General features: G+C 34.8%; 1 protein-coding gene across 1 annotated transcript; it reads right to left on the bottom strand.

Moving 5' to 3' along the window:
- Positions 1 to 13,785: 13,785 nt before the first annotated feature.
- Positions 13,786 to 14,893, bottom strand: LOC125421985 (23 kDa jasmonate-induced protein-like). The gene is made up of 2 exons (XM_048472363.2): positions 14,546 to 14,893; positions 13,786 to 14,296 (listed from the first exon to the last, which is right to left on the bottom strand). The coding sequence occupies exons 1-2, from the start codon at positions 14,816 to 14,818 to the stop codon at positions 14,117 to 14,119; spliced, it is 453 nt and encodes a 150-aa protein (XP_048328320.2). The 5' UTR covers positions 14,819 to 14,893; the 3' UTR covers positions 13,786 to 14,116.
- Between the last annotated feature and the right edge of the window lie 2,913 nt (positions 14,894 to 17,806).

Here is a 17,806-nt window from a genome sequence, read left to right as displayed (position 1 = left end):
TTGGATTGATCAACTTTAATTCCTGCAGCACTTACAACAAATCCTAGAAAAACCAGTTCATCTTTGCAAAAATCACACTTTTTCATGGTAGCAAATAATCTTTCCTTCCTAAGAATGTTTAAAACTTGCCTAAGATGTTCTACATGCTCTTCTAAATGCGTACTATATACAAGAATATTATCAAAATAAACAACCATAAATTTTCCAATGAATGGACGTATAACATGGTTCATTAATTTCATGAAAGTGCCAGGTGAACTAGTTAAACCAAATGGCATTGCTAACCACTCATGCAATCCATACTTAGTTTTAAATGCGATTTTCTGTTCATTCCCCTCTTTTATTCTGATTTGATACTACCCACTTCTAAGATCTATTTTAGTAAACATGCATGCACCACGTAATTCATCTAACATATTATCTAACCTAGGAATTTGATCTCTATGTTTAATGGTAATATTATTTACTGCCATACAATCCACACATATGCCATGAACCATATTTCTTAGGTACTAACAAAACAGGAACAGCATATGGACTCATGCCCTCATGAATTTAACCTTTATCTGATAACTCACTTACCTGCCTTTGTAGCTCCTTCATCTCCTCAGGATTACTCTTACATGCAGGTCTATTAGGAATTGCAGCTACAGGCACAATCCCTTAGATAGGTGGTAAACCATTAGAAACTTCCTCTGGAAAGACATGTTCAAAATCCTGCAAAAGAGAATAAATATAATTTGGCAATTCAAGTTCTTCAGGATTAGCTTGATCATTTAAATAAATATGTTTATAAATCATACCAGCAATGATTTCTTATTCAAACTTGCTTTATGAACATCACCAAAGCTAAGATAAATTTTTTTATTTTTCTTCTCTTTCCTCTATTTTTCTTTCTCTCTCATGGCCAGTGCTTTCTTTCCTACACCTTTGGGTTTCTCACTTTCCTTTTCCCTCTTGGCTCCCTATTCAAAATCATCTCCAAAATTGCCTTCCCTGAATTCTTCTCTAGATCGACCACAACTCCTCAACCTCCACTTCAGCCACCATGTGCATCAAACCTTGTATTCGGCCCACCCTAAGAATTTTTCCACTTTTTCCAATTTTTGATCTAGGTGATCAAAATGAGCATTCATCCGTTAAAATTGTGCCATGATTACCATTAGGTCAGTATGTTCGCCTCCACTTCCAGTTGCTCGTGAATCACATTTGAACCCCACGAATTCTTCCTCATTAATTCTTAATGACCAATCTCCTGTCCCCATCTTGAATATACCATGTTAGTAAAAATAATACAAAAATCTTTACCAAATTCACTTCCTCACGTGTTTCACTCAAAAAAAGTTTTGACACTTGTGTTTGCACACTAATTTTGTCTTTTACCCTATTTAAGCTCACACTCTCTCTTGCATTTTTCCACTTAAAGAATTATCTCAAAGTTCAAATTAAGCACACACAAAGCAGTAACTAGATCACAAGTATGTTTTAATTAAACTTATTAACAAATTAGTAGCAAAGAGCAAACAATACCGAGTGAATTAACAAAACCTAGTTCTCGGCTTTTCTAAGCAAAAAAAGGTAAATCAGCAAGCAAATTTTTGGATTGAATAAAGAGCAGATCACGGTATTAATAAACCAATAATTCAAGGATAACATATAGAAAGGAGATTCAAACAACGAACAAAAATCAATTTGAACAAAATAGGAACTCATTGTTGATTATTGTTTTTGTAATTTAAGTTTTCCTGTCAAATCCTTTACTACTTTTAATCCTAATAATTTTAGCACTCAATTCAAATATCCAGCAGCAAAATTGAATTTCCAACAACTCCAAATTTTGCAATTCAAAATTTCCAGCTCAAACAAATTCAAACTCCCAATTTCAACAAATTGGCCTTTTTTTTTTTTTTTTTAATGTTCACTCACAGAACTTTAAACACAATTCTAGTAGTAACATTCAACAATAAAATTACAATTCCAACACTAATATTTTGCCAAACCCAAGACCACACTCAAGTAATGACAAATTGCTCAATTTTTATTTTTTTATGCAATATGCGATCAAAACTTTTTTTTTTTTCTTTTGAAGATATGAATGCAACTAAATAAGATTAAAACAGCAAATAAAAAAATCAACAATAAACCAAATTAACAAGAACAAAGATGACAAACAACCAACAAACTAGGAAGCAAAAATACGGTAAAACAAGAAAAACCTAATTTGACTAGGAATGAGATATTATTTATTTATTTATTTTTAATGTAGAACGTGTATGAGATGGATGCAACCTTAACCTAATGTCAAAGTGTAGAACAACGCAAACAAAATAAAGCCAACAAAGATAGATTAAACTTGAACAAAATTTGGCTCCGATACTAATTGATACGAACCTAGGTCAACTTGCGCCTAAACCTATAATATATTAGCCCGGATCGAAAAATTAAGTTCAAGTTCTTAGGTCACCTCAACCCCTGATCAACCTGTGACTAGAACCTTGGTATATGATGAAGATGCTACAATAGGTGATGGATGTCCTATTGATAAGTCAAACTAAAACACTCACTATCTAATGGTGTTTTGGATGTTCAAAGAGAACAAAGATAATTCTTTCTCACAAAATAAATTTTTGAATAATATTAAAGGTGTATTTCACTGAAAAATAAGCCTTTAATAGGCTAAAGCCACAAAACAATAAACCCTAATTTAGCTAGGTAAACCGGCCATGAGATAAGGAAACAATAGGTTCGCCGAAATTCACCTAATTTCCTAAACTAATTTGGATGAATTAATTCCTCTATTTTGAATTAGGAATTAATTAATTTGCAGCCAAAATAATAATATTATGACTTTCCTAAGTTAATTTTTCAAGAAATTAAATAAATAAAAACCAAATAAAATATAATTTCCTAAAACAAAAAGTTAAATTCAAATTAGGAAACTAGTTTACTAGTTTGACTACTAAGCTAATTTTGACCCATTTCTAGCTTGTAAAGGCTCCAAATCAGCTCCCATATGCCATTTAGGATGCCAAATAAGATTATTTATGATTCCCATACGTTACCCTGGATTGGAACAAAGAGAAAATGTCAAACCAACAAAATGCAGCAAAGACAGCAACAAATACAGCAAAACCGGCCAACAATTCCTTCCATGTGCAAATCATCATTTTGGTTTCTTTTGATTCTGAATTGTCTTGACTCCATGACCTTTTAATGGTATTAATTGAATTCAAAAGGTGTTGAACCCATTCCTTACTGCCCGGAGTCCATATTTGCACTAAAATAGCCACTCGGGTCTATATCGGCCTCCACCATTTGGATGCTTAAAACAGACTTTGAATCTTTGGGTACTGATAAGCTCCTTCGGGAATTGATAACTCCTTGTATGAATAAAGCCAGGTTTTCTTTAAATCTCTTGGCTTGAGCTCTAGTGATTGGCCCAATCTTCATCTTTCTTGGATTAGCACCCCGGCGGGTTGTCGATTGTATAGGGTTCAGGTGGATTCTCATCAAGAGCCAATCAGTCTAGCTCTAGCTTAGGAGAGTTTCAAAAGAAAGAGTGAAATTTAGGTCAAGCATTATTTAGATTTTGGCTGCAAGTGATCAAGAAAGTTATGGTTAATTTTTTAGCAAAGACATTGAAAGAGAAGTGGGAATCAACATTACGGTAAATGTGGCAGACATTAACCCAGAACATGTCATCCTCTAGATATGTTCTACTTTCAATGTTGGCATTCAGCCATACTAAAAAGAATTACCTCGAATCAATTCCAGCAAGTAGTACATAATATTGCAGACAAAGATGGGGATTTAATACCTATCAGGGTAAAAACCAGGGAATTTATCCACCTGAGGGGAATAAAGGATTTCTAGGAGGAACTACTTGAGTAGGAGGAAGAAAATGAGGAGAACAAACATGCAAACGTTGTAAGCAAGGAAGGATCTATACAAGGAATGAATAAAAGGTATAGTCTTCATTGAAGGTGGTAGTAGGTATGCTATCTATCTATAACCACAATGCTTAAGTGGTTTTAGACCCAGGTGTCATGTACTCATTTTACTTAAAGTGCAAATCCTTGAACCATTGGAGCGTGAGTATATAGGATCAATTCCCATAGAAGAATCTTTACATCAAAGTTATGTGCATTGTAACTACCCTATTATGATGGGAGGTTAGGATTTTGAAGCAAACTTGATACTTTTAGATACTTAGGAATTTTATGCTATCTTTTAGGATGGTTTGGTTAACATGCCTTGTTTCCAATGTTTGTCTATAAGACTTGAAAAGTATCCCTTGGAAAGAGAAATAAAGTTCATTATTGATTTGGAGTTAATACAACGCTAGTTTCAAAGGCCCTTTATAGAATAATTTCAACTAAGTCGAGATATTTGAAGAATGAATTACGAGAACTAGTGGATTAAGGATTCATCTAATCTAGTACTTTTCCATAGGGTGCACCAATACTATTTGTTAAGAAGAAGGATAGAACCTTAAGAATCAATGATTGAACAAGGTTACTGTCCATAACAAGTGTCCTTTCCCACTTGTTAATGATCTTTTTGACCAATTGCAATGTGGAAAATTTTTTTCATAAATTTATCTACAATTGGGATATCATCAGCTTTAGATTAAACAAGCTGATGTCTTAAAGGTTGTCTTTCAAACCTGTTATGGTATTATGATTTTTTAATAATGCCTATGGTGCCTCGGCATGCAGCACCATGCTGTATCCATATAGGGCTATGGATTGGACCATCGATTGCATTCTTCATGCTTAACGGTGCTAGCTTTGCTCCAATTTGGTGGAAAAGCATGTTTGGTTGGCCTTCTTGCTGATTGGGATGCATGCAATCGGTTGGAGATGGGTCTTATGGTATAGGATGTGTGTGATGGTGGTAGAGCTGTGTGCATTGGCAAGCTCCTTGCTTGGGCATCGAACTGTTGACTCGTAGCTCCATTAAAGTTTGCTGCAAGGGCACTGTGCTCTGGAGCTGCTCGATTCTTGTGTTGCTTACATAGCAAAATGGAACTAATCATCTATGGATCTCTCTTTCCTTCTTGTACCTTTCAATGGGCACTCGGAGGACATAACGGTGGCCTCGTGCCCCTAGTAAGCCTCACTTGGTTGTGTTGCTGCCAAGGTCCATGAGCCCTCACCAAGTCCCTCGGATGCAGAATATTGTCTTTTGTCTGTCTGGTCCAAATATTATTCGTACGATCATCGACTCCATGGTAGCTGTCAGGACCCGTCCAAAATTCCTCACCGGAACCCTAGACAAGCCCTGATCCCAGGGAAACCCTACCGGACCCTCCAATGGAAAATCCAGCAGAACCTCCCCTAAGGGATGGACTTACCACAAATTTCCTGCACTCAAAACACACTTCTATATTCATCCCCTTATTCCTCCCACATTACTACAAATTGATTCCACAAATTTACAGCACTTCAAAGAATAACAGCAACTCAGTGCATAAATAATAACTACACGTCTAATACAGTATACAGAACATTACACAAATAAATGTGGAATTTATAAAATGACAGATAGAGAAGTAATACAAGATGGAGAGGAAAAAGGGAAGAAATACTTCTTGGACTTTCGGCAATGAATTGAGACGTCGGGCTCACCCCGGATGATCGACGTCACCCAACCTGGACCTAAGGGAACGAAATTTAAAAAAATATGAGATGCTAATCATCTCAGTGAGTGGCCCTATCTACTGTATAATTATAATACCACAATAATTAAGTAGATAAATAATAATTAATTGGAAATAATATTTTCTCTTAAAACCCTTACAATTCTCTCAGTTGGAAAAGTTTCATTTTTAAAACATTTTCACAAAACCTTTTATTCGTATTCCCCGAAAACCAAGATATCAATTTATTCAACTAAATATCAAATAACATATAATAAATCAAGCATTCCAAATTTATAATTAAAAGGAAATTAATTTATTGAATAATTAAGTAAAGGGAAAAAATTAAATCAATTTAAAATCCCCGCTCAAATAAATAATAAACACAGTATTAATTATATTCTTAATTCCAATACAATTTCAAAATATTTATTTTAAAATCCCAGTTCTGAAAATCACTTGATGCACCCACTATATACCAGTGGCGCCAACAGTACCCAGCGTCCTAAGGTACTGCCAGACAAGAGGTTACAGAGAGAAACCGGCATACGGTTGCGTGGCATCCCACCGCGCCGCTGCAAACAAGTGTCCCGGCTTACCCTCATCCGATGGAAAACACAGGACAACCCCATAAAATCACCTGCGCGCTACTCACACCCACTTGCGCGCTAATCACATCCGTGTGCACACTAACCATATCACATATAAACAAAACACCAGTACGTGTATGGTATATCTAAAAATCATAAATCAATACATCTCAAATTTTCCATAAACATATCGGGTTTATCCCATCCAATTAAACCTGTAATTTTTCCACAATTCCTTTATAATCATCGTCATAAATTCATCGCATAAATTCCATAATTTTCAAATCCACCAATTTAAATATTCAAATTTTTCCAATGGCATAAATATTTTTGAAATATAATAATTTAAATCACATAACATTCCATGGGCATACTTATAAAAATTGAAGTCACCAACATAAACAAATATTTTCCTTGAAATATTTGAAAATCAAATCATGCCCAAAATAATGTTAAAACCACAAGAATTTCATATATAATTGAATTCCACAATTCTCAATACCATAAAATAATTTTCACATGGCATAAATTTATATAATGCATATTTTCTTTAATCAAAATAATTTCCACAATAAATCAATTAAATATTTGACACATAGAATATAAATTTCACATATTCAATTCACATAAAATATTCACAAATTTAATTCCCGAAATTAATTTGAAGGTGGGTCACTCACCTCGAGCACGCAATTAAACCACGATCCACCATAGGATCGATTCCACAATTCACACGTGCTCCTAAATTAACAATTTTACACAGTCAAATAAAATAATATTTTATTCGGGTAATTAATACCCGATACCCGGGGGCCTACCACAAACGTTATCCAAAATACGCAAATTATATGTCTGTGGAAAGCTTACAAGATGACGAACATGAAACCAACCTTCGTTGGACCCATTTTGACCGGGGGTGGCCGGAATTTACCTGTCAATCACCGGCCGAAATTCAACTCCTCGTATCTCGCAAACTGCTTCGAATTTTGGAAATTGGAGGCCATATTTGGGATCAGAAGACCCAAACTAGGGGGAGAGGGGTGGCAATTTGGACTGGGCTGGCCGGAAAACATAAGAAAAGAGGAGAGAAAAAATTTCTGGCCGGCTGCTTCTTCGGCCCGATTTAGGCTCGTTCGGCGACTGGTGGCCGTGAAATTTTGCTGCCGAGTTCGCCTCCGTCCCCCGCTCATCACTGGCCAGTGCGTGTAGCAAGGTGGTGGCCGGAAACGAAGAAACAGCGACGGCCCGAGAGGAAGAAGGAAAGGAAAGGAAGAAGAAGGAGGAAGAAGAAGAAGAAAGAAAGGAGGCTTCGGGCTGGTTGGGCATTTGTCCCACGTGGAGGAAAAGAAAAAAAAGAAAAAAGAAAATAAAAAGAAAATAAAATTAAATAATTAAATAATATTAAAAATAATATTATTATATAAAATAACAATAATAAAATAATATGGTATTAAGCATGGTTGACATGTGGCATCACAACATGGTGACACATGGTCACATTTATTAAGTCACACGTGACACATCGTTACACGTTTAAAAATAATATTAAAATAATACAGTATTTGAAAACTCTACAGGTCCATAACTTTCAAACCACATGTCCAAATCGGACGTGCCACTAGTCTATGAACTCGTATCGACCAGCACTTCACAACCATGCATGAGTCAAAGCTCAACCTTGCATGAATAAAAAGTCAACTCCGGTACCCCTTGGACAGTTTGGACCACAACTTGTTTTGCTCATAACTTTCAAATCGTAGCTCCGTTTTCAACGTGCTACTAGTCTATGAACTTGTGCCAACGTGTACTTCGTAACGGTACCTCAGTCAACCGAGAATTCCAGCCGGAACAAAAAGTCAACTTTTGACCCCTTCGGTCAACGGTCAAATCCAACGGTCAACGGTCACCATTGGTCAAATTTGAGAAATTTCCGGTGTACTTCGGGACGGGGTGTTACAGTAGCTCTCTGGGCAAACTCGGAATCGGCAACACTTAAAAATGTTACCTGGTTGATCCCACCAATAGTTTTATGCTTGTCTTAAAGACTAAGCCATGCATGTGTTAGTATGAACTAATTCAGACTATGAAACTACGAATGGCTCATTAAATCAGTTATAGCTTGTTTGATGGTACCTGCTACTCAGATAATCGTAGTAATTATAGAGCTAATACATGGAACAAACCCCGACTTTTGGAAAGGATGCATTTATTAGATAAAAGGGTGACGCGGGTTATGCCCGTTGCTCAGATGATTCATGATAACTCGATGAATCACACAACCTTAGTGCTGACGACGCATCAATCAAATTTCTACTCTATCAACTTTTGATGGTAGGATAGTGGCCTACTAAGGTGATGACAGGTGACAAAAAATTAGGGTTCAATTTCAGAGAGGGAGCCTGAGAAACAGCTACCATATCCAAGGAAGATAACAGGCGTACAAATTACCCAACTCTAACATGGGGAGGTAGTGACAATAAATAATAATACCGGGCTCAACGAGTCTGGTAATTGGAATGAGTGCAATCTAAATCCCTTAACGAGAATCCATTAGATGGTAAGTTTAGTGCCAGCAGCCGCGGTGATTCCAGCTCTAATAGCATAAGCTGTTGCAGTTAAAAAGCTTGTAGTTGGACCTAGGAATGGGTCAATTGGTCTGCCTTTCGGTGAGCATCGATCAACTCATCCCTTTTACAGCGATATGCTCTTGCCTTTAATTGGCTAGGTCGTGCCTCCAATGTTGTTACTTTGAACAAATTAGAGTGCTCAAAGCAAGCATATGCTCTAAATGCATTAGCATGGGATAACATCATAGGATTTTGATCCAATTATGTTGGCCTTCGGGATTGTAGTAATGATTAATAGGGACAGTCGAGGTCATTCGTATTTCATAGTCAGAGGTGAAATTCTTGGATTTATGAAAGACGAGTAATTGTGGAAGCATTTTCCAATGATGTTTTCATTAATCAAGAATAAAAGCTGGGGGCTCGAACATGATCAAATACCCTCCTAATCTTAACCATAAACAATGCTGACTAGGGATCGACAGATGTTACTTATAGGACTCCATTAGCACCTTATGAGAAATCAAAGTTTTTAGGTTCCAGAGGGAGTATGGTCGCATGGTTGAAACTTAAAGAAATTAACGGAAGGGCACCACCAATAGTGGAGCCTGTGGCTTAATTTGACTCAACATGGGGAAACTTACTAGGCCCAGACATAGTAAGGATTGATAGGCTGAGAGCTCTTTCTTGATTCTATGGGGGTGGTACACGGTCGTTCCTAGTTGGTGGAGCAATTTGTTTGGTTAATTTCATTAACGAACGAGACCTCAACCTGTTAACTAGCTATGCGGAGGTGACCCTTCATGGCCAGCTTTTGAGAAGGACTATGGCCACTTAGGCCAAGGAAGTTTGGAGCAATAACAGGCCTGTGATACCCTTGGATGTTCTAGGTCGCACGAGTAATCTTTGAAATTTCATCCTGATGAGGATAGATCATTGTAATTTTTGGTCTTCAACGAGGAATTCCTTGTAAGTGCAAATCATCAGCTCACATTGACTACATCCCTACCCAACAGAACAACTAGCGAACCCACGAAAAACCCATAGGGGGCTTTAGGGCCTCGTGCCCTGGAACCCTCTTTGATCGAGGGGCTGCATCTCGTGCCTCGCCTATCAAGGCGCAGTTGCAGGTTTCCCGACCGTACAAATGAACTCCGACACAAACCGTACCAAGGAACACCTAACAAATTGGCAAATTGGCATTCACCCCCCACCCAAGAGATGGTGTGCGGTCGGGGTGTGCATCGTATTCTATATTAGATGTTAAAAAGACTATCGGCAATGGATATCTTGGGTCTCACATAAAAAATTAGAATTTTATAACATTATAAAATTTTATAGTTTTTAAGTGCACCAAAGAAGACTCGTGTTATGTACTGTATTGTTGATAAGCATGCAAGTTTGCATGGTCGTCCTGTGCAATGTTGTGGACCTGAGGGGAGGCAAGTATCGAACAGTGAGCATAAATCACCCCCCTCCACCCCCCTCCATGGCCAGGATTATTGTTATAAGCAACGACATTGTTGAGATGCCAAGGCAATCGTTTGCAATTTTCTCTCTTTAGCCTTCCCATCAAGCCATACTTGGGACGCTAGGTATGGTCGGGTACCACTGGTATATAGTGGGGTGTGTTAGGTTATGGTTTTATATGTACCACATAGTACTAGTTTTCTATATTGTATCTATTGTAAGCATATAGGGTTTTCTTGTGGGAACATGGACCTGAGGGTCAGCAAGTATTATCAGTGAGCATAAGCCACCCTGATGAGAATCTGCCTGTGTCCACACAACTAACAACCCGCTAAGGTACTGACCCAATACGGATGAAGATCGGATCGATCACTAGGACTCAAGCCAAGAGATTTAAGGACAAACTGGCTGCATTTATACAAGGAGTAATCAATTCCCACAAGGGGTTGTCTATACCCAAAGATACAAAGCCTGTTTTAAGCATCCAAGTGGTGGAGGCCGTTACAGACCAGGGTAGCTATTTTATTGCAAATATGGACTCCAGACAGCCATGAATGGATTCAACACTTCTTGGATTCAATGTATATCACCAAGTGGATATGGAATGATGTTAAGGCATAATTAAAAGCATCTAAAACCATCTTGTACGGACAACATCTCAATTTGGCCAAAAATGCCATGTTTAGCCGCTGACTTTGACTTTTCTTCCTGTTCAAGCAAGTTTGACTTATTCTAATCAAGGGAAAACGTGTGGGAATCATTATTAATCATATTTGGCATCCTACATGGCATATGAAAGCTGATTTGGAGCTCAAACAAGCTGAAAATTGATCAAAGATATCATAGTAGTCAAACTAATCAACTAGTTTCCTAACTTGTTTTTGACTTTTTATTTTAGGAAATTAGTCTTATATTTGTTTTCTATTTATTTATTTGTAGGACAAATCAATTTAGGAAAGTTATTATTTTATTATTTTCATTGTAAATTAATTAATTCCTAATTCAAAATAAAAAAAATTAATTAAACCAAATTAGTTTAGGAAAGTAGGTGAATTTCGGCCAACATGTTTCCTTTTCTCTTTGGTGGTCAGTTTTAACCTAAATTTTTAGGGTTTATTGTTTTGTGACTCTAACATATTTAAGGGCTTGATTTTGCAGAAGAACACACCTTTAATAATATTCATAAATTATTTTGTGAGATTGAATTCTCTTTGTTCTCTTTGAACACCTAAAACACCATTAGAGAGTGAGTGTTTTAGTTTTAACTTATCAATAGGACATCTATAACCTATTGTGATGCGTTCATTATACCAAGGTTTCTAATCACAGGTTACTTAAGGGTTAAGCTTTTTCTATAAAAACTTGAACTTAATTTAGATCCGGGCTAACATAATGGATTTAGATACGAGTCGACCTAGGTTCTTATCACACCCCCTTCCATGGCCAGGAGGATTGTTATGAGCATCAGCGCCGTTGGGTGCCAAGGTGACCATTTGTAAGTTTCTCTCTTTACCCTCTCTGTTAAGTAGTATTCGAGTCGCCGGGCACTATCTAGCCCCACTAATATATAGTATGGTTCATAATGTATCTTTTTATATATATATGGTTGTATGTACCATATTGTATGGGAGTAATGATCCGACGTGGTCCATGAATAGCTAGCCTTTTAACTGTGTTGCCTATAAGTCCAAGAGATTGGACAGTCAATATGGGCAACAACTCCCGAGGTTATATTGGTAGCAGTGTGCCAACAACAGTTGATATAATGGATCGCGTAGCATGTTAGATGATATCGTATGTCCTTACGTTGCAAGTGTGTACATTTTGTAATATGTTATGAATTTTAAAATATTATTTCATCTTATGTTACATTATCTATTCATGATTGATTTCTTCATATTATCTTGATTTGCCTTTATTGTTAATACTATTATTAATACTGTTGTTGCTATTAATATAGTTGTTGTTATTATTGTTATTAACATGGTTGTTATTATTATTATTCTTATTATAATTACTTTTATTATTATTATTATTTATTCGTTAGCATTATTATTATTACTATTATTATTATTACCATTTATTATTATTGTTATTGTTATTTTTATTATTTATAATAATAATATTATTACTATTGTATTATTATGCAATAGCCTTCGGCAAGTATCATAGCCTACCGGGAAGAAAGATAGTCATTGGGTAAGTGTGGAAGCTATTGGGCAAGTATGTTAGCTTTCGAGCAAGTGATGCCATTATTGTTATTAATATTACTACTATGCTTATTGTTTTATTACCTCCTATCTATATTATGCATTGGTACGTTGTAAAACGATATTGAAATGTTGTATAGCACTAAGTGGGTGGTGCGGGTAGACGTGAATAATTAAAGGTATTTCGTGTTTATGAAATTTTTTGTAATATGTGCATCAGCATTTATATTTTATTATTAAAGTGGTGCCAATCATGGGATTTTTTTAGTAAGGTAGGAGGAATAAGATGGTATGATACAGGAGTACATTTTTGTGCAGGCAATTTTTGGAGCACGATCTACCTTAAGGCAGATGGTGTTAGATTTTCTATATGGCGATTTGGTAGGATTTCCCCTGGGATTAGGGTTTATTTAGGATTTTGGGAAGGATCCTGAATGGGTTTTGACAAGTATATCTTATAGAGTTCATTCATGATATGGTAAACTTCATCAAAATAGATTTTAGTAATTGTTGTTCTTGATATTTAGTAATCGTTACGTACTCTTGTTGTTTATGGTACACAAGTCTCTATATATAAATATATCATGTATACAAATCATTAGGTTGTAATGAAGGGTAAAAGAATTGTTAATAGACTTTGTTATTCTTTGTTAATCTATCAAAATATTCTTGTTATCCATCTTCTAATGTAATCAGCTACATTTCGTTTTGAATTATGTTTATGTCATGTTGTGTCATGTTCATGTGAAATTTTTTAACTTCGAACATGACTCGTTATACTTTTATGTGGAAATAGACAAATCCGAACTCATTCATTAAATTATCATATAACCTATCTTTTGACCCTGTTAATCCCTGAGTAACATATACAAATTTAGGAATTCAAATTTCATGAAGGTTTCAAATAATAATAAAAAACCTTGCAAATTGACTTTTTTGTGGTTTTTTTTTTTTTTCAAAGTTCAATTTTAAATATCAAATAAATGATGTTAAAATGATAAAAAGAGTATTTTTTATATTATGAAACTTGCAAAATTAAAATAATTTCCATTCTTAGATGGATCTAATGGATTTATCCTGTATCATCTTGTTTCACTCATCAAGACCCATTAACTCTTTGAATGATTTAGTCCCGACATGAAGTTTTCAACTTGAATCGCTAAATTATCTTGTAAGTTCGTATCGGTATCATATGGTATGGGATTTGTCATGCCCAAAAATGGATTGTCTACATTCTCTATAGTAACCCTGCATGTGTATGATATATATATATATATATATATATAAATTAGGAATGGGTTCTTGACATATTTCAAGACGAAACTATAACATAATTTCATAATATTTCGTTTGAAACACGATAACATATCATCAAATTAAGTTGCCATATCTAATGGCATTATTCCACATCACACCTTACATAGACATATTAATTATGATTGTCATCAGCCAGACAGCTTTAACATACGATAAAATTAACATAAAAGTTGCCGTATATATATCATGGCATTATTCCACACACCACACACCATTTGTTTTCTATATGGAAACCATCACACAACATACATATGCATGCATGCATGCATGCATATTAATTGTGTACATATATATATGACTATATGAGTAGAGGCAGCTGGCAGCCTAGTTGTTGGCATTTTTGGTGACTACCGCCTTGGCTATAGGGAAATTCCCATCAATATCAATTGACGCATGGGTGAAATATCCAGTAAAATCGCCATTAGTGCTATCAGTTCCAGCAATTTCTTGTCTGATCCTATCCCAATCAACATTGCTTGATGATGGAAGGACTACAGCAAATACCTGCATATCAACATCATAAATATAATTAGTACAATTATATAGATACCTAATGAATTTGACAAAACTAACATATATATATATATATATATATATGTACACGAATTGAAACAATAATATAAAAAGAAACATAAGCAAACATATAATTAATGCAATTATATACGGCTAATGAATTTGACAAAATTAACATATATATATACATATATGTATAAAGCGGTAAAAGAGTAGATAAGCTAGATCCAAATTGGTTACTTTGTTCTGGGAATTAAAAGGATTGATCCAGTACACAATCCAAATAAACTCGGTTCGATTTGCATCGACGCCGCGATAGCAGACGGCCCCCTCTGAACCAGGTTGTGAAGCAGATCTGACATGAAGAAACCAACCCTGTTCTCCGTTGGCAATACTTTGTGGGTATGGAGCAGGTCCAATGCCACCATGCCAGTCGATTTGACCAGTGTAAATGAGGGTGCATCCGGTGGCATTGCACAGTTGGACAAACGTGTACTGATTGTCACTGGCCATGGCTTAGATCAGCTAATTCGCTTAACTGCTAAACTTTTTAAGTACCAAGAAAATTGCACACATTCATCAGTTTCTTCACTCTCTCTATATATAAACAAAATTTGTGCTAGCTAGCCAGATAGGACTAGGCACTTAGGTCCTACCAATAAGCGCTGGCAGTTGAGCATTAATTAATCTTCGATATATACTAATATGGGAGTGTCCCCGTACAGAATTTTAAAAAAAATATTTTTGACAAAAAATCTAGGTTATCCAATTAATTTAATCTTACCATTTATAATTGTCTTTTTTAAAATCCTTAAATTTTATATTCATATCTAATAGTCAGGTTCAGCTAAGATATTCATTACTTTATTGAGCTAAAATTCATAATTGATAGTCATTTGATTTTATCAGTAAATGGGGCCTCATCTTTCAAATGAAAATCTAATAGTTATCTGGAAGGACCATAGCTTAATGAAGTATAGCTAACCTTATTTGAATTGTCATATTTAAACACCATTTTTTTTTGCCTAAATTATTTATAGCTGCAAAATTATCTCTTCCCAAAACCCTAATCATCATTTTGTCTCCTCAATCATCAAACCTGATTATTATTATTATTATTATTACTTTTGTTTAAAAAATCCTTTGCACTCTTGAAACCTCTCTACAATACACTGTTTAAGCTCATTTTTGTTATTGAATAGAAGAGAAAAACAGATAATTAATTGCTATAATTGAAGTAAAGTTGGCTGACGTTTGAACTCGAAACTAGTATATAAAAAAAAAAAAAAAATCAATAAAATTATGAAATGTTTTCTAAAGCTAGGTTTCCTTGTTGAGAGGAAGGCAAAAATAACTATATGTGCGAAAATTACAGATTAGGATAGCAGAGAGACAGATAGCGTTTAGAACTTAATTAGAAGAGGGACACTTTGATTTTGGAGAGTTATTTGGCAACAATGAAAATTGAGGCAAAAAATAAATGGCGTTTGGATATGGATATGCCAAATTTAATATTTTTTGAAAAAGATAAATATAAACATGTTAGAATAGATTAATTGATTGTCATAAATTATTTGTCAAAAAGTTTTATATGAAGATCCCTCCACCATTAATGTATACTTAGCAACAAACTGGGCCCCATTAGGTTGAGCAATTAATTAATTCTATAAAAATTTCCACACCTAACACGCATTGGTTCATACATGCATGATATCATACTGTATATATATGCAGTTAATTTGCCTCAATTTATGTACGTGAGCTCAGCAGCTCTATACATTACAGTTTTCTATTAGTGAGGGTGGTTAAATAATTAAATTATTATTTTGTAAAGGAAGGTTCACATGATTTTAATATCGAATATTTATTTATTGCATCTTAAATTATAAATGGTTAAATAGTTAAATTATTATTCTGTAGACAAAGATTCAATTTTAACATCAGATATTTATTTATTATATTTTAAATTATAATAATTGTTAGAATTTAAAATTAAAAAAATGATGGATATAGACTCTAGAACCATTGCTGACAAAGTACGTCTCTTCTATGTTTATCATTCGTGAGCAATTTACCAATTGACTATTCAACGCAATATATAATCAGATGTCCTTGCACCATCCATTTTCCACGATCTTGATATAAATTTTTTGACATGTGCCAAAATTTGATTGGAAAGATCAAAATATTCAATCACATCAATCACTTTTTTACTACGTGTCATGAATTTGTGGAACGACCATCGGTGATCCAAAGACCACCCAATTTCTTCCATTCGATGTTGCGGTGCATGAGATTAGCAATGTGGAAAAATTTAAATGTGCGGCGTTGTGTTAAATCTTAGGGAGCTAGGAGTAGTGGGCATATACATGTCTTTAGTAGTGGCCAAGAATTAGAATTTTCTTTTGTTTCATGCTGGAATTTCAACCCCTTCAAAATTAGGTAACACGATTTATACATTTGTGTAGCATGGCATATAATAATCACTCGAACAAAAGAAGAGATATGATCTTAAGAAATGTGAATGGGTGAATAAAATATAAAATGTTTGGGATTCTTCAATGGAAACTTATGCTCAATTATAAGATCCTTTACATAGTCATTGTATTACAATAAATTAAGTAATATATAATAAATAATGAAACCCCAACAGAGTAGAAAAACAGAATTAGAATAAGAAATAAATAGAGTTTGCTTGGTAGTAAGAATAATCAAATTCACACGGACAAACAAACGAAGAGATATAATCTTAAGAAATGTGATTGGGTGAATAAAATATAAAATATTTGGGATCTTTCAATGGAAACTTCTACTTAATTATAAGAACCTTTACGTAGTCATTGTGTTACAATATGGTTGATAGGCCAATATCACATTGATTTGCAGTAACAAATACCAATTTTGATTATATGTATGTATTCCCATTATGATTACGATTTGATTAATTTATGGTCCTACATAAGGCAGTCACTTAACTGGCTCGACCAAGAACTATAGGTCATCTTGTCAAGTACCTCTCATGAGCATTTCTATGCATTCCCATTATGATTATGATCCGTAAATTAAAAGCTGTGCATCAGGCCGTGACTCCATCAGCTTGACCAAAAACTTTAGGTCATCTTGTAATGTACCTCTCACGAGCATTTATATGTGTTACACACTGTCCTCTTTATTTATTTTATTTTATTTTATTTTTTTGGTTTTTGAAATATGCTTTACACGGAATTAATCCTGTGAACAAGATTATATCAAGATATATTGTACTACATGTTAGCAGGAAATTACATAATACATAATAAATAGTAAAGTTCCACAATAGAGTGTTTGGAAAGTGAATGTTTCCAATAAACTGGAACTCTTTTTATGGCGGGCATGTAGAGGAATTTTTCCTTGTAAATGGGAGTTAGTATGCCGGAAAATGCCATGGGGCAGGGTGATGATTTACATAAGGCCACTTGTTCCCCCCTCGATTTAACATTTTTTTATTTTTTTTATTTTTAA

Source organism: Ziziphus jujuba, chromosome 4 (genome assembly GCF_031755915.1).
Source record: "Ziziphus jujuba cultivar Dongzao chromosome 4, ASM3175591v1".
Lineage (NCBI taxonomy): Eukaryota > Viridiplantae > Streptophyta > Magnoliopsida > Rosales > Rhamnaceae > Ziziphus > Ziziphus jujuba.
The sequence above is the reverse complement of the archived record's forward strand: the minus strand, read 5'-3'. Positions and strand labels throughout refer to the sequence as shown.